At 31.9% G+C, this 23,161-nt stretch overlaps 3 protein-coding genes, 3 non-coding genes and 1 pseudogene across 8 annotated transcripts; 5 read left to right on the top strand and 2 right to left on the bottom strand.

The window, feature by feature from the left end:
• Positions 1-2,794: 2,794 nt before the first annotated feature.
• Positions 2,795-7,725, bottom strand: LOC115715249 (uncharacterized). Of its 3 annotated transcripts, none has more exons than XM_030644091.2 (8): positions 6,544-7,725; positions 6,162-6,449; positions 4,504-4,709; positions 4,062-4,412; positions 3,772-3,963; positions 3,616-3,686; positions 3,376-3,515; positions 2,795-3,296 (listed from the first exon to the last, which is right to left on the bottom strand). In XM_030644091.2, exons 1-8 carry the CDS (start codon positions 6,581-6,583, stop codon positions 2,968-2,970), a joined length of 1,617 nt encoding a protein of 538 aa, XP_030499951.2. In that variant the 5' UTR covers positions 6,584-7,725; the 3' UTR covers positions 2,795-2,967. The 3 variants fall into 3 exon arrangements, with proteins under 3 accessions (XP_030499951.2, XP_030499950.2, XP_030499949.2); XM_030644090.2 differs by having other exon boundaries at positions 3,763-3,963; positions 4,504-4,703; positions 6,544-7,723; XM_030644089.2 differs by having other exon boundaries at positions 3,763-3,963; positions 6,544-7,719.
• On the top strand, positions 7,027-7,115 carry LOC115715465 (small nucleolar RNA Z102/R77). Its single transcript, XR_004011334.1, has one exon. It is a non-coding gene; the product is annotated as a small nucleolar RNA Z102/R77 (small nucleolar RNA).
• LOC115715463 (small nucleolar RNA Z102/R77) lies at positions 7,198-7,286 on the top strand. The gene has a single exon (XR_004011332.1). It is a non-coding gene; the product is annotated as a small nucleolar RNA Z102/R77 (small nucleolar RNA).
• Positions 7,374-7,462, top strand: LOC115715464 (small nucleolar RNA Z102/R77). The gene has a single exon (XR_004011333.1). It is a non-coding gene; the product is annotated as a small nucleolar RNA Z102/R77 (small nucleolar RNA).
• A 1,718-nt stretch (positions 7,726-9,443) lies between the features above and the next one.
• On the bottom strand, positions 9,444-10,893 carry LOC115716418 (uncharacterized; annotated as a pseudogene).
• A 525-nt stretch (positions 10,894-11,418) lies between these two features.
• Positions 11,419-14,222, top strand: LOC115713906 (1-aminocyclopropane-1-carboxylate oxidase homolog 12-like). The gene is made up of 3 exons (XM_030642386.2): positions 11,419-12,539; positions 12,803-13,124; positions 13,830-14,222. The coding sequence occupies exons 1-3, from the start codon at positions 11,998-12,000 to the stop codon at positions 14,106-14,108; spliced, it is 1,143 nt and encodes a 380-aa protein (XP_030498246.2). The 5' UTR covers positions 11,419-11,997; the 3' UTR covers positions 14,109-14,222.
• Positions 14,223-20,329: 6,107 nt separating this feature from the next.
• Positions 20,330-21,508, top strand: LOC133037206 (uncharacterized). Its single transcript, XM_061114076.1, has one exon. It carries the CDS (start codon positions 20,330-20,332, stop codon positions 21,506-21,508), a length of 1,179 nt encoding a protein of 392 aa, XP_060970059.1.
• Positions 21,509-23,161: the final 1,653 nt, after the last annotated feature.

The following is a 23,161-nucleotide window of genomic DNA, read 5'->3' on the forward strand; positions in this document are numbered from 1 at the left end:
AATTTAACATTGAAGATAACATTATCCAAGAAATATAAGGTGCTGAAGGTGAAAATAATATTGTCTAAGAAATTTAAGGTGGTGAAGGTGAAAATAACATTATCCAAGAAATTCAAGATAGTGAAGGTAAAAATAACATTGTCCAAGAAATTCAAGGTAGTGAAGGTGAAGACATTGAAGAAAATTAAGAAATTGAAGTTGCTCAAGGTGAAGTTGATGATTTTCAAATCTTTTTATTTTGGCCAATGTTGCTGCAGAAGAATGGAATCAATTTCGCCCGGTTCATGCCGTTCTGCCTTCGCCTCTGCCAATAATACATATAAATCTTTTATGTGGGGAGAAAGTACTTTGGTGAAAAAATTAAATATTTTATTTTATATCGGTTGTAATTATGTGGGAATATTAATATTCTTCTACATAACACCTAAAAATGTGACTATTTTGTAATTACTATGATTTTTCCATCTATATTGTAATGCTAAAAAAGAATCATGAATTATGGTGCATTTTGATTATTTTTTTTTTTTGAAGTTTTTCTCTATTATTTTTTTTCAAGTATATTGCATTTTATTTCTTTATGTTGTTTTGCCATAAATATACAAAATATATCCACCATTTGTTCCATTTTTGTAATAATGTAAGTATAATTATTAATTTTATGTTTTGTAAATATAATCTACATATCCTTTTTCACTATAATATTATATATTTTTTTATATAATAATGTAAAATTCAAATAAAATATTATATATTTTATAAAATATTTTAATAAATATTATAAAATATTTTAGTGATATTGGTAGTTAAATTACCTGAACTTTAAATTTTTTAACACTTAGCTACAAAAATCAATTTTTAGGGGCAAAATTACCTAAACTCTCATTCTATTTTGTTCTATACCCCTTCGTTCAAAAATCACAGTTAAGTGTCACAGTGTACTACCCACGTATTTTTAGTGGCCCACGTAATATTAATTTTAAAAAATAATTATAAATGTTTAAAAAATTAAAAAATCAGAAAAAAAATATTTTAAAAATATTTTCATTTTGAGATATTGGCGGCTAAACCACTCGAACTTTAAATTATTTAACACTTAACTACAAAAATCGATATTTTGGGAGGCAAAACTACCTATAGCCTACCCCGCGACCTAAACTCCCATTCCATTTTTAACTCTTTTTCTTTTTATTTTCTTTTTTTCTTCTTAATTGAAAAAACCTTAGCACCCAATAGCCTACCCCGCGACCCAATGTTCTCCGACTCCCCTCTCACACACTCTCTCTCACGGTGCACAACGTCGGCCTTCTCTGACCACCCCATGTTAGACGGGCCACAGAACTGAACCCCACGATCCAAAAAATCCTAACCCCAATCTTCCATCCTTTCTCTCTCCTTTGATCTTTCTCCGATCCCCCTCTATTTTTTTTCATTGAGTCTGACCCCCCTCCAACGACCACCACGAAGAGAGAGAGAGAAGAGACGAGAAAGAGAAAGAGAGGGTATGGGAAGGAGAAGATCGAGAGAGGGAAAATGGCTCCAGAGAGGGCCTGGGTGCTTCGGCTCCGGCAAGGTCTTGGGTGGTGAGATGAGAGAGAGAGAGAGAGAGAGAGAGAGAGAGAGAGAGAGAGAGAGAGAGAGAGAGAGAGAGAGAGAGAGAGAGAGAGAGAGAGAGAGAGAGAGAGAGAGAGAGAGAGAGAGAGAGAGAGAGAGAGAGGGCCTGGAAGGGAGGGCCGAGAGATTAGGGTTTTAGAAAACTTAAGTTTAAAAAATAAAGAAGAAAAAAATAGTAAAAAAATATATTTTTAAAGTTATTTTTGATTTTTGTGGTTAAGTGTTAAAAAATTTAAAGTTTGGGTGGCTTAGCCGCCAATATCCCAAAAAAAAAATATTTTTTAAATTATTTTTTTTTTCTGATCTTTAATTTTTTAAATATTTATAATTATTTTTTAAAATTAATGTTACGTGGGCGACTAAAAATTGTACACGTGGGTAGTCCACTGTGGCACTTAGCTGTGATTTTTAGACGGAGGGATACAAAGCAAAACAAAATGGGAGTTTATGTAGTTTAGCTCCAAAAAATCGATTTTTGTGGTTAAGTGTTAAAAAATTTAACGTTCAGGTAGTTTAGCCGCCAATAGCCCTTCTATTTATTATACACATTATTCCACTTATGTTTATCTTTTTAATGAGTGTTTAATTTTTTTTTTATAATTCTATTTGAGATATCAATTTTTTTTTTCAAAAATATATAATGGGTACTCGATGGGAATCCTTCTACCATCGGGTAAACTTCGCCCCGTCCCCGCTTTAATTTAAACGGGTATTGGGGTGAATATGAGGTAAATTTAAGAAGAGAATATAGTGTGGGGGAGCAATCTCGCCCCACCTCTGTCCCGCCCCATTTACATCCTTATGCTCGTCCAAATAAACTTACCTTTGGTGAATGATTTGTGTATGAAATTATCAAAGCTCTACAAATTTCCTCTGTCAATGCATAATTATGCTGAAACTTTTACGAAACATCCATACCAGACTACACTTTCTATTTCTTACGTCATATTTGATCGTATTGTATAGTGAATAAAAGTTCACATCAGTAGAGATTTTCTCTGTTTTCACAAGCTTTTCAGTTACTATGTCTTCCTTGATAGAGATTTTCTGTTGCGAACTGTAACTTAATAGAGAAGAACTTATGAATATAAGATTTTTAATACAAACTTAACAAAAAAATACAACATAATTAGTGTTCAAATATAGTATAATTACTGTGAACTACACCACCAATCAATGGAACTGATGACCAAAAAAAAAATGATTAATTGTACATTACAATGGCAAAAACACAACTTTTCGGTTTGTACATTTTCTCTATATTATAATCTTTAGCTTTTTCTTTATTTGGTTACAAAAAAAATTCAATTACATACAAACAAACAAGTAGAAATCAAAGCTTATATACCCTTTTATTCATCTGAAAATACCTTTATAATCATCATGCCCAGGTAAACCTTTGAGCACATCTCTTAATGCATAGTAATGGCTATCGCATTTGTGGTCGGATATTAAGTTGCTCGACAGCACAATTCGCTGAAAATGTTCTCCCGGGTTTCTCTTCCAAAGTGTGAAAAACTCTCCACCATTTCTAGATTGAGAGTCCAAGTTCCTCTTTAGGTAGTAAACAGAACCCGGTACAAACAATTCCTCCGGACATGGACTGGTAGAGCGTCTTTTATGTTCTGTTTCGGGGGTTGAAGTTGCTCTTGGAGACTTAGGCGTTTCTTTCTTGACGTTAACATCTGTAAGAGAAGACAGCAAAAATTGGCAAAGATAACACTTGAGTTCAATAGAAACACGAGTAATGGCGGGCTCTCTCACCAGACGAGTTTTCATTCCCGCTAAACTTTGCATAGTCAGCAAGTTTTCGAGCTACATCTTGCACTGATGACACCACTTGCTTGGCATTTGCAACCAAATCTATGAGGCTTCTCCAATCTTCCTTCTCAACTACACTCGTCCTTTGAATACCGAAAAAATTAAAGAAGAAACAAATTATAAAATTTCTTAATCATTACAATCTCATAGCTCTTTCCAAATGTCTAGGAGAAGTTTACTTACCAATCAGTATCAAGAATCTCGTTCCTCAACCGAGTAAGAGAAGCTATGCTTAACCTCGGGATTATATCATCCTGCAGGGGAGTAAAACACGAGAGAGAAATAAGAACAGAAATACAAAATGACCGATGTTAAAATGCAATTTCTCACCTGCATTACCACAGTTGAAACGAAATCAGAGCAGTTTTCAGCAAGTTCTTTCGAGACACATGGTGGTGTTGCATAACCAATAGCGGTAACATTGTCGGGGCTAAAACCCAGATCCTTAAGCGACTTCTTTCGAATCATTATTGCTAGTAAAGAAGCTATAGCACCACCAAGTGAATGCCCCACTAGCCTTAACCTAAATCCCTGTTAGTGAGTCAGGTTCACTACAAAAACAACTTAAAAACTAATAACCAATGCTTTAACATAAAACCGAAAAAGAAAGAAATTGAAATATTCATCACCTCATATTTCGCCAAGCACTGTTTTATGGTTTCCATCTCGTGATTGAGAAACCAACGAGCAGCTTCGGCTGTGCCAAAGTGAGTTGAATAGCCTTCAAATGTAACTTCACTATCACTTGAAGAGACGATATCGGTGATAAGGTCGTAGACTGTATGAGTTCCGCGAATTCCAAGAATCACAAGTTTCTTACGAGTGTCCACCCCTATATAATACCCGGGCCTCATAACACTAGAATTCTTAACAAATTTCAACACATTGCTTTCCCGAAGCATGCTATGCCTTGCGAGACTGGTAGCGTTATCCTTATAAGCACCTTTTGCTAATTCGGTGTGGTAAATAAGGTCATGGACCTAAAACAAAACACCAAAGCTGAAACCTGATAAGGATCACACAGATCTTGAAGATTAAGACTCAATAATAATGAAAAGGTGTAGTAAATACAGTGGAATCTGAAGATATCTGAATGCCTTTAACATCTTTAATGGGATTTATTGATGCTTGACGAAGGTATAAAAGATACAAGCCAACAGTAAGATCGCTCAAAGTCCAATCCTGAATACCAATCTTACTCCGTTGAATGCTTGAAATGATCTCCGAAACCGATCGAGCACTAGGTGGGGATCGATTTCCAACATCATTTCCTGCAACTTTGATAATAAATTGACTCTTCAGCATAACCATGCATTTATGATGAAGAAACACAAACAATACAATCTAACATTGAGTCCTTGTTTAAATCTGTCATGACCGTATGCATTTACTTTTTTATGTACACAATTGAGAAGAAATTTCAGACTTCCGTTAATACAGAAAAAACAAAACTTTATTCACTATTTTATTCCATCATGATTCTTACTCCATAAAAAATGAGTAAGTAAACACATTCTTGCCCAAGAAAAGATTTCACCTATGATCTTCTCTTTTCTAAATAAGAAAAATACTACACTGAGTCATTCAAATCTGCATTACACACACACAGACATTGATTTCTTAGTTCTCTTCTACATTGATAAAAAACAGAGTAAATGAATCATAAGTAAGACATAACCAAACCTGATCAACACAGCAATAGAAGAAACAACATATAGAATAGCAAAACTTTATTCATTATCTCATCTTTATCCATTCAAACTTTTATTCATCATGATGAGTAAGTAAACATATTCTTGTCCAAGAAAAGACTTCACAATCATCTTCCCCATAGAAAAAGACTATACATTGAATCATTCAAATTTGCATCACAAACACACACATTGATTTCTTAATTCTAAATCTTTGAAAGTGAAAGAACAAAGTAAATGAACAATAAAACTAGACATAAACAAACCTGGTCAACACAATTATAGAAGAAACAAAATACAGAAAAACAAAAACTTTATTCCTAATCTTATCTTTATCTAATCTAATTCATATTCAAACTTTTCTCCACCGTGATTCTTTCTTCATTACAAATGAGTAAGTAAACGAATTCTTGTCCAAGAAAAGATATCACCATCATCTTCTAACTAAGAAAAAGACTACATTGAATTATTCAATTTGCATCACACACACACACACACACAACAACAGACATTAATTTCTTAATTCTCAACCTTGAAAGTACAAGAACAAAGTAAATGAATCATAACTTAGAAGAATCAAAACTTTATTCATTATCCAATAAACGAGAAAGAGAACACAATCAAGTCCAAGAAAAGATTTCACTATCATCATCCCCATGAAAAAGACTACATTGAATCATTCAAATTTGCATTACAAACAAACATTGATTTCTTTATTCTCAACCTTGAATGTAAAAGAACATAGTAAATGAATCAAAAGCTAGACATAAAGAAACCTGATCAACACAATTATAGAAGAAACAAAGTACAAAAAAGCAAAGCATTCTTCATTATCTTATCTTTATCCATTCTAACATATATTCAAATGAGTAAGTAAATACATTCTTGTCCAAGAAAAGATTTCGCAATCATCTCCCCTTCAGAAAAAGACTATACATTGAATCATTCAAATTTGCATCACAAACACACATTGATTTCTTAATTATCAACCTTGAAAGTAAAAGAAGTAAGTGAATCATAAGCTAGACATAAACAAACCTGTTGTTGGGAGAGCCCATCTACACAACTGAAGAGCTGGTTCAAGAGCTTTAGTGATCCAAGCAAGCTCAACCTTCCACTTATTATCACCAAGTAAGTCATCATCATCAGAAACATAAGTACCAACTCTAGACTCTTTCTCAACCTTAGACCTCAAAGACACTTGAGAAACACCACCACTTTTTTGCTTCACTTCATCTTCAACCTTATTGTTTGAGTAACAACGGTAAAGAATCCCATACACAAGCCTTTCTGATTCTTGCTTCTTCACCAAATTATCAATACAATCTACAAAACCACCAATAAAAATCACATCTTTTTCTTGTAAGAATTAGCCCATTTGGTGGATAATAAAGAAAACATATAGAAAGAACTTGCTTACAGAGATTATTGAGGAATCGTTTCAAAAATGGGTTACCCATTTGTTCTTGTGTTCAACTGAAAAGAAGGTTTCTTTGAAGCTTTTGAATAATAACCGATGTGGTGGTTACAATCTCCAGGTGGTGGCTGGCGGCGAGGACAGCGGAAATGGAGACTTTGATCTGGACTTTGATAAGTGGGCCCAGGCCCATTAACCAAAGGCCCAAATTAACTAACCGCAAAGGCCCGAGGGCAATCTTGACATTTTGACAATTCTTCAAATCGGGTATAAATACACCACCTTGTCAAACCCCTAAAAATCGAATCTTATTCTTCTAGGGTTTTCAATTTCGAACCAGAGTTACAATTACGCCGACATAATCTTTTTTCTTCTATAAATTTTTCGTTTTTTATGTATTTTCTTTGTGTGTTTGCTGTAGCTTATCGTTCTCCTTTCGATTTCACGTTTTTCTTATGATATTTGCTTTAAAGTTTTGATTTTTGAGAATGAGGTGATGATTTGGATTTTTGTTCCCTATTGGATTGATTCGCCAGAATGATGGCTTCAAATGTATTAGCTCTAGCTGATCGTTCTCCTTTCGATTTCATATTTTTCGTATGATTTTTGCTTTAAAGCTTTGATTTTTAATTTTGGTTTTTGAGATTTGAGATTTGAGAATGAGATGATGATTTGGATTTTTGTTCCCTATTGGTTTGATTTGCCAGCATGATGGCTTCAAATGTATTAGCTCTAGCTGATCATTCTCTTAATAATGTTTTTTTTCTCTGAGATTTTAATGTTTTTCTGAACTAAAGTTTGAAATTTTAGAATATGTGCAAAATTGTGTATGAGAATGGGATGATGACTTGGATTATGTTTCCCTATTGGTTTGATTTGCCAGAATGATGGCTTCAAATGTATTAGCTCTAGCTGATCATTCTCATTTGCTTTGAAAGCCTAATTTGAAACTTGATTTCAATGCTCTCTTTTTACAGAGTTTATTTTATTAGAAATTTTTACAAATTTCATTTTTGGATATTAAAATATGTAAGGACTGAGTTTGACACATACCCTTTTTGGATTTATAAGTATTTACTTCATATATTGGCCATTGTTAACTGCATTAGAGAAATTGTGAGTAAAGCTTCTTGTACTTTACACTTTTGAAGATGTCATTGGTAATAATCTACACAATCAGAAATTGAAAATTTGGTTAGATTTGATGAATGAAGTCTCCTATCTCCTATATTGACTACCAATTTACTCAGTCCTATGGTTTTGACATTTGATCTTAAAGATGGTAAAAATGAGTAGGCACTATAACAATTGTTGAAAGCTTCCTATGAACTATTATATAACAACATTATGCACAACAAACCAACCAACCATAGTGATATTCTAGGCAGTGTGGCTTGAGTAGCCAAAACTCTTTGCTCCACATCCTTGATTTTTACAATGCTAATGATCCACTTTGAAAAATTAGATTGGAGGATTGTTATGTTATATAAAGGGCACTTGACTAATCCAATGGTACTGAATACCATTGATAACTAATAGTATTGCTTTTATTTGATCATCATAAGAATTTATTAGTTGAGTTGATGAAGGTGCTCGGAATTTTAGATGTTCCTTAATTTTCCAAGCCTTTGATGGTTTGATTTTCTAATTGTTTTACTTCTTTCTCTTGCTCATATTATTTTCTCTAATTGTAATTTTGGTTAGATAAATGGAGAGGATGAAGGTGCTAAAAGATAAAATAACAGCATAATTTAATCACTTGTATTAGAGAACTTGCAAAACCAAATTGCAGTGGTGAACCTTAGGAGTAGTCGCTCAATATTTAATTATATTGTTATTAATTTTTTTTTTTTGTGTTAAATTTGTAACACTTAAATATTTTGTGTAATTAGTTTTATTTTCATGATGTTTTTATATAATTTTAGTTGCATTAATGCATTACACTTATAGTTTTTACATATATATATACTAGGTAGATGTTACGTGGGCGAGCCACGTATTGTTAGTTTTATTTAAGGTTTTTTTTTTAAAAAAAAAAACTGGTAAATAAAGTAATATAATTATTTGAGCAATTTATTTTAAAAAAGTATACCATGGGTACTGTGTTTATAAACATATGATATGTAAATTATTATTAATAAAAAAAAGTACGTTAATCTTAATATGTAAACGTAGAACTTTATTCTAATTTTTCATCAATTCAGCAGTTTGAATGGTGATATCTTTGTACTCATCCTTCGATCTGGATCTGCATACAACTAGATTGTTTGTGCTTCACGAAAAATATTATCCTATTGGATAATAGCATTCAAATAAAGAAAAAAAAATATAAGAAATAGCCAATTACCCATCTAAATATTAAATGACCGATATATTATGATATAAAAAGCAGAGTATATTAAACACATAAAAAATTTTGTACTTATACATGAAAAACATTGTCTAATGGCCCATAGTCACATAACAATATCAATTGACACTGAAATTCTAGATATGGTGGCTGGCAACGAACAACAACTTTCTAATCGTTACTACTACGTGGATTTAGTAGATGATTGATAAATAACCTATTGAATAAACTTTAATCAAATATCAATCCAATAAATAAAAGTTAAATCATATTTAAATGAATAATATTAAAGATATTGTGATTTGTGTGTGTGTTTTTTTTTTCATTCTGATAGAACAAAAAAGCAAAGAAATGCTATATAAGAAAAATATTTCATGTAGACTTATAAAGATGAGTAAGATGTAAAGATTAAAAATATAATGATTCAAATGAACTTTTTAATTTGGTGTTTTAAGTTTAAACTTGTATCCATGGAAGGTGAGAGCAATCATAAATTAGTGGGGAATCATAAATTAGTGGGGAATCATAAACTTGTATACCTTTGAAGTTGACATTCATAAAGGCAATTCCACTGGGTGAAATTTTGAAAAACATATATTAGGAAAACATTAGGTTTCTTGCATATACTCATAACACAATTGGCAACAAAAAAAATCAACATTGGAAAAGATTGGGAGGCATAGAAGATTAACCACAAAGCTAATGTATTTACATATAGAAAATTGGGGAATTGTAAGTACCAGATTGCCATGGATTTTGAGTCTACTTTTGAGTTCTCTACAAAGCAGAATGTGGCCTTCTTCACCATCACTAAAAAATCAGTGCTAGGATCACAAATACTCCAACCACTATAAGAAGGTCTTCAAGGCATTATCAGCATTCGAACCCCGATTAGCTGGCAAAGGAAAGCCATGATGAGCATGACCACCATGAAAGGAATGGAATCCATAAGGAAAACCAGAAGTTGTGCCATAAACAGTAGCATCAGGGAAACCATGAAAGTACATGTTAAACAATGATGGTATTAATTGACCAAAGGCAGTAGCCAAACTGAAGTTTCCCATTCTTGCAGTTGCCATGGGGACAAACCCTCCCATAAATCCAAACCCATTATTTGTAAACTGATTTGCATCTGACGGAGGAGTTGTTGGAGGTCTCTCGCCGGCGGGGCGATGAGGAATATCGATACCCGAATAAGATTTCGATCTTGGGTCAGACTGAGTTTTGTCGCGGCCATATAGGGGGGCCAACTTCTCCTCTTGAATAAGAGCCTTACAAACAGGGAATTCCTGTGATTGTGAGTGGTGATGAAGCCATTTGTATAAAAAAGGCCAACAAAAGAGGTAGCCACAAAGAGTAACGATAGGGTCTTGAGCTAATTCAAAAATATATATATACGTATATCAACTTTAAAGGAAGACGCAATTCAATACGAATATCAAGAAATCAATTATATCAAGCAGAGGAAACAAAAACTGCTTCAAATTCAAATACATAAGATCATAACCAATAAATTAAAATACAAAAACAAATCAAAGTAATTAACAGTTAATTAAAAAAAGAAGAAGAAGAAGAAGGAAAGCAGAGTAGCCACGTACCAGTTGAACAAAACTACGGAGTATGAAAATTGAATATGAAGATCGAAGAAGGAAATTATGGACCCAAAGATGTATATGTATGAATTTTCTCAATTTCAGAAATTAAATTAGATAAAAAAAAAATATTAGAAATTAAAAGAGAGAAAATAGATTAAGAGAGGGAAAAGGGAAACGAACCACATTCTTCTTGGCCTCAATTCTTTCACGAAGGTCTGAAATATGAAATTACATTGGATCAGAACCCTCTTCCTCTAATCTTAATCGTTGATGTGTGAGAATTGGATTTGCTGCAATTTTTGGGCGACATCGATTTGGATCTCTTCTTGCAATAAAATCTAGCGACGTCAATTGGGATTTCTTCTTTCCCAAGAGTTTCACGATCATTGTTGCAAACGAAGAGGCCATTGAGGATCGATCAATTGAAATTTCTTCTTTCCCAAGAGTTTCACGATCATTGTTACAAACGAAGATGATTGTTGTTGCAATCGTTCTCCAATTTTGATTTCTTGAAAAGAAGAGATGATCGATCAATTGGATTTTCTTAAAGAATAGGAGGTTTTGATTTAGAGTCTTAAAAAATGAGAAAATATCGCAAAAAAGTTAATGCGTTTAATTTTTTTTTGGTTTAAAGGTTTAAAAAAAGATTGTTTAATTTTTTGGGTTTAATTATTTATATATTTTTTAAAGTTAACGGGAGGCTACTAACATCGTTAAATTTAACAGAATATTCTTTTATTTTTAAAGTATATTCTATTAAACCAAGAAATGCCGTTAGATAGGCACTTTTAATATATAAAGATATATTTTTTTTTATATATTTTTAAGTTAACATTAAAATGTATTTGTAATTGATATTCAATTAAAAAATTGATATTTAATTAATAATTTAATTTGATTCGATAGAGAAAAATATTGAATTATATCGGATGTTTAACTTTATCGTTAATTGATGACTAATAGCAATGTTCAAAGAAATACTATTTTTTTTTATCGAGAATTGTTAAAAGACACTTGGTGCCTAGCACTCTACTCAATATTATACAGTTATTGATGTAATTAAGTATCGGGTTACATATAGCTTAAAAAATATATTTTAGAGGATACCGTTAACCAATTGTGAGACGTCAAAAAGTGCTAGACACTATGATTGTCCAAAGTATTTTACTTTTTACCCAAATTTTGTAACTACTTTTTACCCAAGTTTCGTAACTCCATATTAAATTATATTTATGGCAATATTATAAATGAAATTGTCAATATCTCAATATTAAATTATAATGTAACTGGCCACATGAGCTGGCCTACGTCCGTTTTATATTATCTTCTTAAAACAATTAGATTCCATAGTCAACTTGTATAATACAGCTTGTCATAATTAATTACTATTCCATGCAGAGTCATCAAATAGTAGTTAATTATCACATACTCTCTCTCAATCTACATAAACATATGTATAGTGACTAGAAAAAATATCATAATTAATTTCTATTCCATTCAATTAAGAAAAAAATGTTGAGTAGTAATAGAACTTGTTGTATTCTAGATTATGAAGAAAGAGCAAAAGAAGTAGAAGAATTCACTAAAACAAAATTAGGAGTGAAAGGTCTTGTTGATTCCGGAATTCAAAAAATTCCCAAATTCTTCATCTTTTCTCAAGACTTTTTAAACAACTCACCAACCAAATCAACTGTTAACGATCTTAAGGTGCCAGTGATTGACCTTGGAGCCATATTTGGTGGTGGGGGCCGCCCCCGAGCCGAGCTTGTAAATCAAATAAGAGTAGCCGCCGAAACATGGGGTTTTTTCCAAATGGTGAATCATGGGGTTCCTAAAAAAGTTATGGATGATTTGATGATGAGTACTAGAAAATTTCATGAACAAAATAAGGAAGAGAAGATGAAGTGGTATTCTCAAGATGTGAGCAAGTTAATTAGGTTTTATAGCTATGGATACCTTCACAACATTTCAGCTCCTGCCAATTGGAGAGATTCACTTGCTTGTAATTTTCAGGATAGTGATTTACAACAACAGATACTCCCTCAACTTTGCAGGTAATTAATAATTAATTAGTATTATATATAGTAAATTAATACTATCTATGTATGTATGCATATATAACGAGAATTATAAAGTTTCGTTTCAAAATCGATTCTTATAAATAAATAGTTTAATATTTTTACATTTGTTTAGTTTATAACACTTCATATATATGCAATATTAATATTTATCCAGATTTGTATCTAGAATTGAAACTTTATATTATTCACTACAGGATTTTCTACCCAATTAAGTGATTTAATTTTTTTATATGAAGGGATGAGATAATAGAGTACACAAAGTGTGTTGAGGAATTGAAAGAGAAGATTTGTGAATTGCTATCAGAGGCATTAGGGCTAAGAAGTGAATATCTAAGTGAGATGGAATGCATGAAATGTAGGTCCTTATTCTCACATTACTACCCAATATGTCCACAACCTCAACTCACTTTGGGTACCACAAACCACTCAGATCCATATTTCCTTACCATATTGTTACAAGACAATGTTGGTGGTCTCCAATTTCTTCACAATAATCATTGGCTTGATGTTCCTCATTTAGATGGTGCTCTACTTGCCAATATTGGCGACTTAATGCAGGTACTTATACAAACTACTTTAAACTTTATTTTCAGTATTATAAATTATTTTAAATTTTTTAAAAATTAGTAAAAAGCTTACTACACCTATCATGTATATTAAGAGTAGTTTATTTTTGGTATTATGAATTATTTTGAATTTTCTAAAAAAATAGTCAAAAACTTACTATACATGTATATTTAGGGTCGGCTCAATTTTTTTTTTTTTTTAAATACCATATTTTGTGTTTACAGTATTATTTATTTAAAAAATATAATTATTTTTTTCTAAGGCCCAAAAACGTTCAAGCCCGGCCTTCCTACAAAGACAATGAGCATAACCATAAGAATGAGGAAATTACCTCTTTTATATTGTCCTCTTTTATTTTTACCTTCTGTTTTAAATTCTATCATATTTACCTCTTTTTTAAAACATTGTACCAATTTTACCTCTGTCATTTCAAAATACTCTCCTTGTGACTCTTTTATGTCAGAGTATTTTGGATACAATACATATAAAAAGAGGTATGTTTCAATTAAATGTAAAATTAGAGGTAAATTTGATTAATTGACTAATAAAAATGGTATTTTTCAACTTATCTCCATAGGAATATTTTCTTATTATTTTAATGTTATATCGATAATGATAAATTTGTTATAGTAACAAATAAATGTTATAATTACATATTCCATTTTTTTTGTATGATTAATTTATTATAACGTACAGATAATAACGAATGGGAGATTCAAGAGCGTGGAGCATAGGGTGTTGGCAGCTGGGGGAGGTGGGCCTGAGAATGGGCCTAGGACTGGGCCTAGAATATCAGCAGCTTGCTTTTTTTATCCAAGCATTCCCAATATTGCGAAACCTTACGGCCCAATTAAAGAGCTTCTCTCTCACACCAACCCACCACTTTACAAAGAGGTCCACTTTAAGGAATATACAACTCTTTATGTCTCAAAGGGACTAGATGGTACCTCAGCTATTCCTCACTTTCAACTATAAATATAATAATACATTTCTATTCTATTAACATTTATACTACTATATATAATTACAAGTAAGATGTTGTTTTGGGGTATTTTCGGTATTTAAAGAAATTATAATCAATTTTGATTATATGATTGTTTACATTATACTTATAGTAAGCATTTTATCTACTTTTAAATAAATTATGAATCAACCGATATTCTAAGTGAAATATTTAATATAATTACAATGTACACGATTATATAACAAAATTTGAGTTATAAATTTTTTGAGTACTACAAATAAAAATATTTCTATTTTTTTTTATGAATCAACAAGTATATCATTACTCCAACAAATACAATGTACAAACTAATAGCGTCCTCTAAAATTGAAGAGGACCTAGTGATCTATAAAATTTTACAAGTTGTCCAACCAATCTTTTTTTCTATTAATTACATTTTTGGACCAATCTTTTATCATGTCTTTAACCTGCAGCTAGTCTTTCACCTGCAGGTAGCATTATCAGTAATATTTCAACAATCTATCTTTACTTTCAATTCTCCCAAACATAACTAACCATAAATTAATGAAGCTATACTTAAGAATATTGTGCCTGCTCCAAACAATATTACTCCATTTGACTCTATTTGGATTAGATGCAAGCAACTAATATCCTTTGGCAATTTGAATCCTGTTGGACACAAACTGGTTTATATCTACCAAACTCTTAACTTTTTTTTTTTGATTATGACTAGTTTTCTCCAATACCAACTAACTTGAGCCGGAGCTTTATAGTTCCACCACTCCTTTTTTTCACATAGATATTATGAACCCATTTCACCTATAAATTGTCTTCTTTTTTGGCAATCGCTCAAACATATTTAAACATAATTACTATATTCCAATCCAAAATACTTCTAAAGCCCAATCCACTTGCTGATTTAGAATGACAAAGAGTATAAAAAAGAAAAAAGAAAAAAACATCTTTATTGATAGAAGCAAAATTGGTGAATTCGAACTCTGATTTTTTTTTTTTTTTTTTTTTTTTTGTGTGTGTATTTAAAGTGCTTGATAGATAACAATTTTTTTATTTAGAGTAAATAGCGGCATAAGTACCCAAAGTTTTATGTTTGTAAGTGGTATAAAACCAATGTTTACTTTTAGCGGCATAAGTACCCAATTTTTGTAAAACTGTAATTTTTCTCTAATTTTGTCAGTACAGATAATATTTTGCTAACAATTATTTTGTCTGATTGAAACTTTCATTTGATCCAACTTTCGGCCAACCACCAAGCAATTTTTGTCTGATTGAAACATTCGTCTGATACAATCTTCGGCCAACCACCCAGCAACTACTCACCATCCATCGTCTGATTGTGTGAGTGATAGTGTATATTTTGGTAAGGGAAATTTGATTTTTTATGCTTACATATTCTTAAAATTTAATATTTGATATTTGTGGGATATGACACATTTTATAATATCCCTAAAATGCCCCCCCCCCCCCATTTACATTACCCCCCTCTCTTTATTTCACTACACTGTCGACCATCGGGCCCATCGAGCCATATCAAATTCTATTTTTTTACACATGCAATCGGGCTCCATGGGGTCCACTATCGGGCCCATCGGGCCATATCAAATTCTATTTTTTTACACATGCATCGGGCCCACCATCGGGCCCTTTATCGGGCCTTTTTCTTCCTCAATTTTTTTGTGTTACCAGCGGACCTGCATCGGGCTGCATCGGACCCGACGAAATCAAACCCCAAACCCAGATTTTGCCCAAATCACATCTGACAAAAAAAAAGAGGGTTGGAGTTGCGTCTCACGGTGGTCGGTGGTCGGTGGTCTGGGTAGGTGGTGATTTTGTGCTCGGTGGTGATGGTTTGGTGATTTGGTGAGGGTGAGAGAACAACCGAGAGAGATAGAGGAAAAGAGAGAGTTGAGGATTGAAAATAAGAGGGGTATTTTTGGGTTTATTGTAAAGTGGTCATATTTTTTAAATTTTAAAATGTATTAGATTAGGAAAAAAAATTAAGTTATTTTATGCATATTTTTTCAAATTTCCCTTTGGCAATTAAAATCACATAAAATGTATAAATATTGTCCACACCTTATAAAAGTATTTTTATAAATACGGTATCAATTTGTATTTTTCATGTAAAAATTTAAATAGTTTTTGATGTTTTTCAAAAATATCACATATTTTTTTCGTGAGGGCCTAATAATATTTTTTTGTCCTAAAATCCACAAATTTTTAAAATCGACCCTGATTTTAGCATTTTAATTCCAAAAATAATACTCTCATTTTAATTACAATTCTTTCGTTTTTACTTTTTTTTTTGAACAACTACCGTTTTTCACTTTTAAAATAGATCCAAGCATTTAAAATTAGGATTATTTCAAAAAACATAAAAACAACAAAAAAATTACAAAAATATGGTTTCACAGAATTTTAAACATTTTCACGATTTTTTTGATTTTATTTACAGAAAATACGGTCTTTTTATGTTGTAATCTTGTTAATTTATTGTTGAATTTTTGTTATCTGTATGTTATTTTTTTGTTGTTATTTTGATGTTACTTTATGTAATTTTCGTGTTGATTTTATGTTGTTTTCGTGTTATTATTTTTTGAAAAATCGTAAAAATGTAAAAAAAAAATATTCTTTGAACGTAAAAATATAAATATTTTACAAAAAATAGTGTCTTATGTAATTATTCCTTTAAAATTTTATTTTTTGTATTTAAGTTTTACCTATAATTTAATTGTCCATTCATGTCCCTCTCTAAAATTTACATAAATGCCTACCTTGGATAATAATTTTCTAGGTCCACTCATATCGAGATATATATTCTTATATGTATAAATTATTTTGTCTCTTCCATTGTTTTGGTAATATAGTTCAACAATTTGTCCCCATCTATTAACATCACCCACAGTATTCTTAAGCACCTAGTTTGGGCTTTAATTCATAGTTAGAACTAATTATTATTCTCTTAAACCAATCAAATACTTAATATTTTTCATAATCATGGTTTACAAAAATTATCGATTGGACTCATACAAAATAATAACTTAAACTCAATTTTTATCAACTTTTTTAGTATAACCAACTTGTAGTCTTACACAAACAAATTCAAAAAATAAATATAATCAGTCATAAGTTTTGTTGCATTTATAGTCATAAATTTTATTATAGTTAAAAAAATTAAAAGACCAAAACAAGATCGTACATGACATTTTCGAAAGAATTCCATAAGACTAAAATTGAAAAAATTATAAGTATACACCATAAATTGACATACATTAGAAAGATAAAAACAAAGACAACAGAAATTTTAATTGTCTCATATAACATATTATAAAATGAAATAAAAAGTATTTTAATAATATAGGTCGATAAAATGATAAACATGATGGCCATATTAATAAATTGAACCCTCTTGATGATGATGATAAATTTTTTATTATTTAATATTTATCATGTTTTTTTTTTCTTTTGACAAACATAAAATTATAGTTTTATTTTGTCAAAGGTTTCTATAAATGGGGTCCATTATAAAGTGGTTAAACCTAAGATATTTCCTAGTTGTTTTCACATACTCATCCCATGTTTTTCCGTACATATGCCATAATCATGCTAATTGTGTATTAGAATTAATTATTAGCTTTAACTTTTCTCCAATGAATTATTTATTGAAATAATGAAAGAAATTAAACATATAGCAATTGGTATGAGAGCTAATATTATTACACAAAATAAAACAATATGAAAGAGGAAAATAATATATAATGATATTGAAAAAGTTAAGACACGTGATCAACATATAATAGTAGAATATATGTAAATATTTATATATTTTTATTTTTAGGGTTCGTTTGGTACGCCGTATTAGACCGTATTGTATTGTAGAATATTATATTAAATTGTATTTTATGCAGTATTTTTATGTAAAACTATGTGGTATTAACTTTGATGGACACATAAATATATAATTATATTTTAGTATATAAATTAAAGTTTATTATTATATAAAAAAATATGATATATAATCCAATTTAATATAATACAATACAGTACGACCTAACAACGTTCCAAACGAGCCCTAATGTTCATGAATAGATCATAGGCTAATTAGGATTTTTTAATTTCCCTCGAATTTTGACATGTACCAAATGCCCCTTAAACTTTTTTGACCATTAAAAATTTCCTCTGAACTATTGAGATTGTTAGATTCAAAGACTTTTGTCTAATTAATTTCATTCAATTTTACTGTTTCAGTGATTGTTAATTTATGTATTAAACCATGCTCCTCAGACTTTGATATCTACCAAATCATACCCCTTAACTTTGATATGTACTAAATCATGCCCCCTGAACTTTCATCCATGTTAGATTTTTTTACTAAAACTAGATAAAAGTTCTTAAATCTAACAATCTTAATAGTTCAGGGAGAATTTTTAACGACAAAAAAAAAAATTAGGGGGCATGATTTGGTACGTGTCAAAGTTCGGAAAAAAAAAAATCTTAATTAGTCTAGATAATATTAAGTGTTTAATTTTTTTAATTTAAAAAAATCTCTTATTTTATATTATATCAGCTGAAAAAAATTATCAAAAAAAAATAATTTAAGTATTTTGTATATAAAGTATAAATATATTTTTAATATAGTCTAAAAATATATATTTTTTATATTTTTTAATTAATTAATAAGCTAGTTAAATTAAGTATAAAAATTAAAAAAATTCTTTTATCATTTGTTATTGAATGAAAATTTAATAATTTAATACTTTTGAAAGTAATATTTATAGTTAAATAATTTTAATAACCATCAATGAATAATATTTATTAAAAAGTTTTCCAATAATATATTTGATAATTAACACTAATGAGCTTTATTAATTAATTAATAGTTTTATATAATCTTAAAATTCTCAAACAAATGATAGATAGGGCAATTCAACAACAACTAAAGTTTCCCAAGATTCTGATCAAATGATGTAGACATCTTTCTTTACTAAAAGATTTTGAGTAGATTTGTGTAAAAGTTATAAAACAATAATTGAATAAAGAACTGTAATTCATATTGTACCTGACAAATTATATATAGTATTTTTATTATAATTTGTCCAAATAATGTCACATGTTAGTAATTTTTCTTAAATTAAATTGATAAATAAATAAACATAATGTCTCCTAACTTATTACATGATTTTAATTGGTGTTATATGTGTAGATATAAAGATGTTCTTACTATTAATAATGTTGCAATATTTTGGAGCCATTCTCTCTTTATTATTCTTCCTTTGTATCTTTCTTAAGATCTTATGAAGAATTTTGTCGTGTCTTTATTATCATCCCTTTGCTACTAATAATTATATGGTTGGTATTTTATCTCCCTTTACAAATAATTATATATATAACACATAATTCTTCAGCTGTTGCATCAATCAAATGATTAATTAATTAAAGTGATGATCTTTTCACTAAAAAATGATCAGAATTAATTTTGTTTTCAATGCCAAAAATCTTTCAGATGTCGTGTTTTGCGTCAAGAAAGATCATCGTCGACAAAATTTCATCATCGTTAATAAAAAATATTTGTGATGACAAAGACAAAATTATACATAAATTGCTATCAATAATGACGATAAAATTATATGATAAGAAAAAAAATTTATCATTTAGTAATCTCGATCGTCATGTAAAATTTTGTCGTTGGCTTTATATATCGCGCCAACAAATTGGATATGTTGCAAAGAAATATGTTTCAAAAACTCTTCATCAAATTTACTCACACAACAAAAAAGTGAATATAAAATAGCAGTGGATTTACGTATAAAGAGGTACAACAATTGATGATATGTAGCCATGTGGTTACTTGGTGAAGCACTTCGTTTAGAAGATAACTAATCCCCACTATCTACGATCGATCGATGATTTTATGCATATATGCACTTTGGCATTAATGCAAAACTACCCGAAGATGCATGGGTGGATTTAAAGCTCATATTCAGTGAAAAGGTGTTTTTGAATATTTCATAGTGTTGTCTTGGAATTAATATGTGGTATATAAAGATTGATTAGTATTTACACTTCTTTGGTCGTTCTCTATTGAACGTGTGTATGTCGTTCTCTATTGAACGTGTATGTTTGTCTTTTGCTGTTCAGATTTGAGTGAGTGTGATTGTCTTTTGCTGTTCACTTTGAGTGAGTGTGATTGTGTCTTAGAGTTGTTGATTAAGCCATGGCTTCCAGCAGCAGAAACGATGGGGAACTATCTAAGAAATGGGCTGATATGTGTCTGGACGAAGAAGAAGATACAGAGGCCATTTTCGACGAAGAAGACGGTGATGAAACAGAACCCGATTTGGACGACCGCTGGTGTTTGATAGGAAGGCTATTGACAGGCAAAGTTTCGGACTTCCTGGTCTTCCAAAACATAATGGCCGATCTTTGGAAACCCGGAAAAGGCATGTACGTGAAGATACTAGAGCAGAACCGATTCCTTTTCCAATTTTACCACGAAATCGATATTAGAAGAGTGATCAAGGGCAGCCCATGGACGTATGACAGGAAACAACTTATAATCGAGCGCCTGAAACCAGGTGGTAATCCGAAAAACGTAATGCTAAATACACTAGATTTGTGGGTGCAAATCCATGATTTGCAATCGGGATTTCGAACGGAGAAAGCTATCCTCGAGGCAGGTCGATTCATTGGCGAGTATTTAGAGGCTGATCCGAACAACTTCACCGGCGTTTGGCGAGAATACTTTAGAGTTCGGGTGCGGATTAACATTACCATTCCATTGAAACGGAGGATGAAATTCAGACGCAGGGGGAATGATACGTTCTTTTATGCCAACTTCAAATATGAGAAGGTCCCCACATTTTGCTTTATTTGTGGATTGCTAGGACACTCCGAAAACTTCTGCTCTAAGCTCTACGATACACCCGCGGATGAGATAGTGAAGCCGTATGGGTTGTGGATGAAGGCTCCTAATCGGCGGCAAAATTTTTTGACAGCCTCACCATGGCTGCGATCGGGGAAGACAGCCGCTCAGGCCAGCAACGAGGTGCCCACTGATGAAGCAATCAACATTAACTCACCTTCCCAATTTGCGCCTGAATCAAAGAACAAATCGCATCCTATGGAATCAGATCGTGACATATCCGTGAATGAAGGTACAGTGGTTATTTTAAAGGAAAGTGGTATTAAATTCTCTTCTGACTTGGAATTTGAAATATCAGAAGGGAAAAGGAAAAGAATGGACTCTCTCTTTATTGGGCCTATTAATAATAATAGTGGGCTGGTGGAATCAAGCATTACTCTTGCTACTTTGAAAAATACCACAAATTCAGAGGGCAGCTCAAAAAACGTTTCAATGGTGGGTTCTGGTGTCCAGGCCCACCAATCATTATGAATACTCTAAGTTGGAATTGCCGTGGGCTTGGGAACCCACGGGCCCAACAATTCCTGGTGGACATTTGTTGTCAAAAGAAACCCAAATTTGTATTTTTATGTGAAACTCTTTGTTCAAAGGAAATTGTGGACCGAATAAAAAATAGATTGGGCTTTGATTCTTGTTTTACTGTTGAGGCTATTGGGCGGTCGGGTGGGCTTGCCTTTTTCTGGAAAAACGCTGATGAAGCTCGTCTGTTGGGATATTCTCAGAATCATATTGACTTTGAGATCACGATTCCTGGTACGACACCTTGGCGCCTCACTGGTTTCTATGGTGAACCAAACCGATCATTACGCTCCCGGACGTGGACTCTCCTCCGAACCCTCTTCTCTGAATCGCACCTTCCATGGTGCTTAATTGGAGACTTCAACAACATTGGTAACCAAGCAGAAAAACGAGGAGGCCGTGCTTATCCTTCTGCGTTAATCACCGGTTTCCAATCAGTTCTCCACGACTGTTCTCTGCATGATCTGGAGCTTCGCGGATATCCTTTCACATGGGAGCGAGGCCGTGCGGCTGGCAACTTGGTTGAGATAAGGCTTGACAAAGCCTTAGTTTCTCAACGATGGCTCGATCTCTTCCATCAGGTAACCTTGACCAATCTCTCTGTTTCATCTTCGGATCACACTCCTATTTTTTTGGAATTTCATGACAGCCCCCACAGTGATAATGTTTTCCACTTTCGGTTTGAAAATTCCTGGTGCCGTGAACCCATGTGTGCTCAAATTGTGAAATCTTGTTGGGAAAATAATAGTCACCTTACTCTGCTTGAAAAGATTAATCTGTGTAGTTCTCAATTGGAAAAGTGGGGGAAAACTCTTACTGGAAATTTTAAAAGCCGCCTAGCCAAAAGCAAGAAAAAGATGGCTGCTCTGAAACTTTCGGACATTGATAATTGTGATCAGGATTATGCAACTGAGAAAAATAATTACTTTGAGATCCTTGCTCAGCAGGAAATTTACTGGAAGCAGAGATCCAAGCAGTTTTGGTTAAATGCGGGAGACAAGAACAGCAAGTACTTTCATGCCACTGCAAGTTCTCGAAAAAGGAACAACCAGATTTACCAGCTACAAAAACCGAATGGAGAGTGGTCAGGATGGGACAATGGTCTGAATGAGGTAATATCTGACTATTTTATTAATCTGTTCACATCCAATGGCACTTTTCAAAATACTGTTGCCAATGATATTCGGTGTAGCATTGATGAAGCACAAAATAATATCTTATTACAACCTGTTACTCCTGATGAAGTTCGACATGCTCTCTTCCAAATGCATCCTGATAAGGCCCCTGGACCTGATGGCATGGGGCCAGGCTTTTATCAAAAACACTGGGATGTGGTCGGTCCGGATATAGTCAATATGGTCACTGATTTTTTTGCTTCTGGTGTCATTCCTACTGAGCTGAATATCACTAATCTTGTACTGATCCCCAAGAAGAAAAATTTTGTCACCATGAGTGATATGAGACCAATAGCCCTTTGTAATGTGTTATATAAAGTGCTCTCCAAAGTCATCGCCAACCGTATGAGAGGTATTATTGATCAGATTATCTCTGTGAATCAGAGCGCTTTTATCCCTGGTAGACTTATCTCTGATAATGTGATGATTG

Source organism: Cannabis sativa, chromosome 4, assembly GCF_029168945.1.
Source record: "Cannabis sativa cultivar Pink pepper isolate KNU-18-1 chromosome 4, ASM2916894v1, whole genome shotgun sequence".
Lineage (NCBI taxonomy): Eukaryota > Viridiplantae > Streptophyta > Magnoliopsida > Rosales > Cannabaceae > Cannabis > Cannabis sativa.

Coding starts and splice junctions, on each gene's coding strand:
- LOC115715249 (XM_030644089.2), bottom strand. CDS start 6,583: ATGGGTAACCCATTTTTGAAACGATTCCTCAATAATCTCT. Junction 6,450..6,543: donor ACGATTCCTCAATAATCTCT/GTAAGCAAGTTC, acceptor GTGGTTTTGTAG/ATTGTATTGATAATTTGGTG. Junction 3,964..4,061: donor AGTGCTTGGCGAAATATGAG/GTGATGAATATT, acceptor ACTCACTAACAG/GGATTTAGGTTAAGGCTAGT.
- LOC115713906 (XM_030642386.2), top strand. CDS start 11,998: ATGTTGAGTAGTAATAGAACTTGTTGTATTCTAGATTATGAAGAAAGA. Junction 12,540..12,802: donor ATACTCCCTCAACTTTGCAG/GTAATTAATAAT, acceptor TTTTATATGAAG/GGATGAGATAATAGAGTACA. Junction 13,125..13,829: donor ATATTGGCGACTTAATGCAG/GTACTTATACAA, acceptor TATAACGTACAG/ATAATAACGAATGGGAGATT.
- LOC133037206 (XM_061114076.1), top strand. CDS start 20,330: ATGGCTTCCAGCAGCAGAAACGATGGGGAACTATCTAAGAAATGGGCT.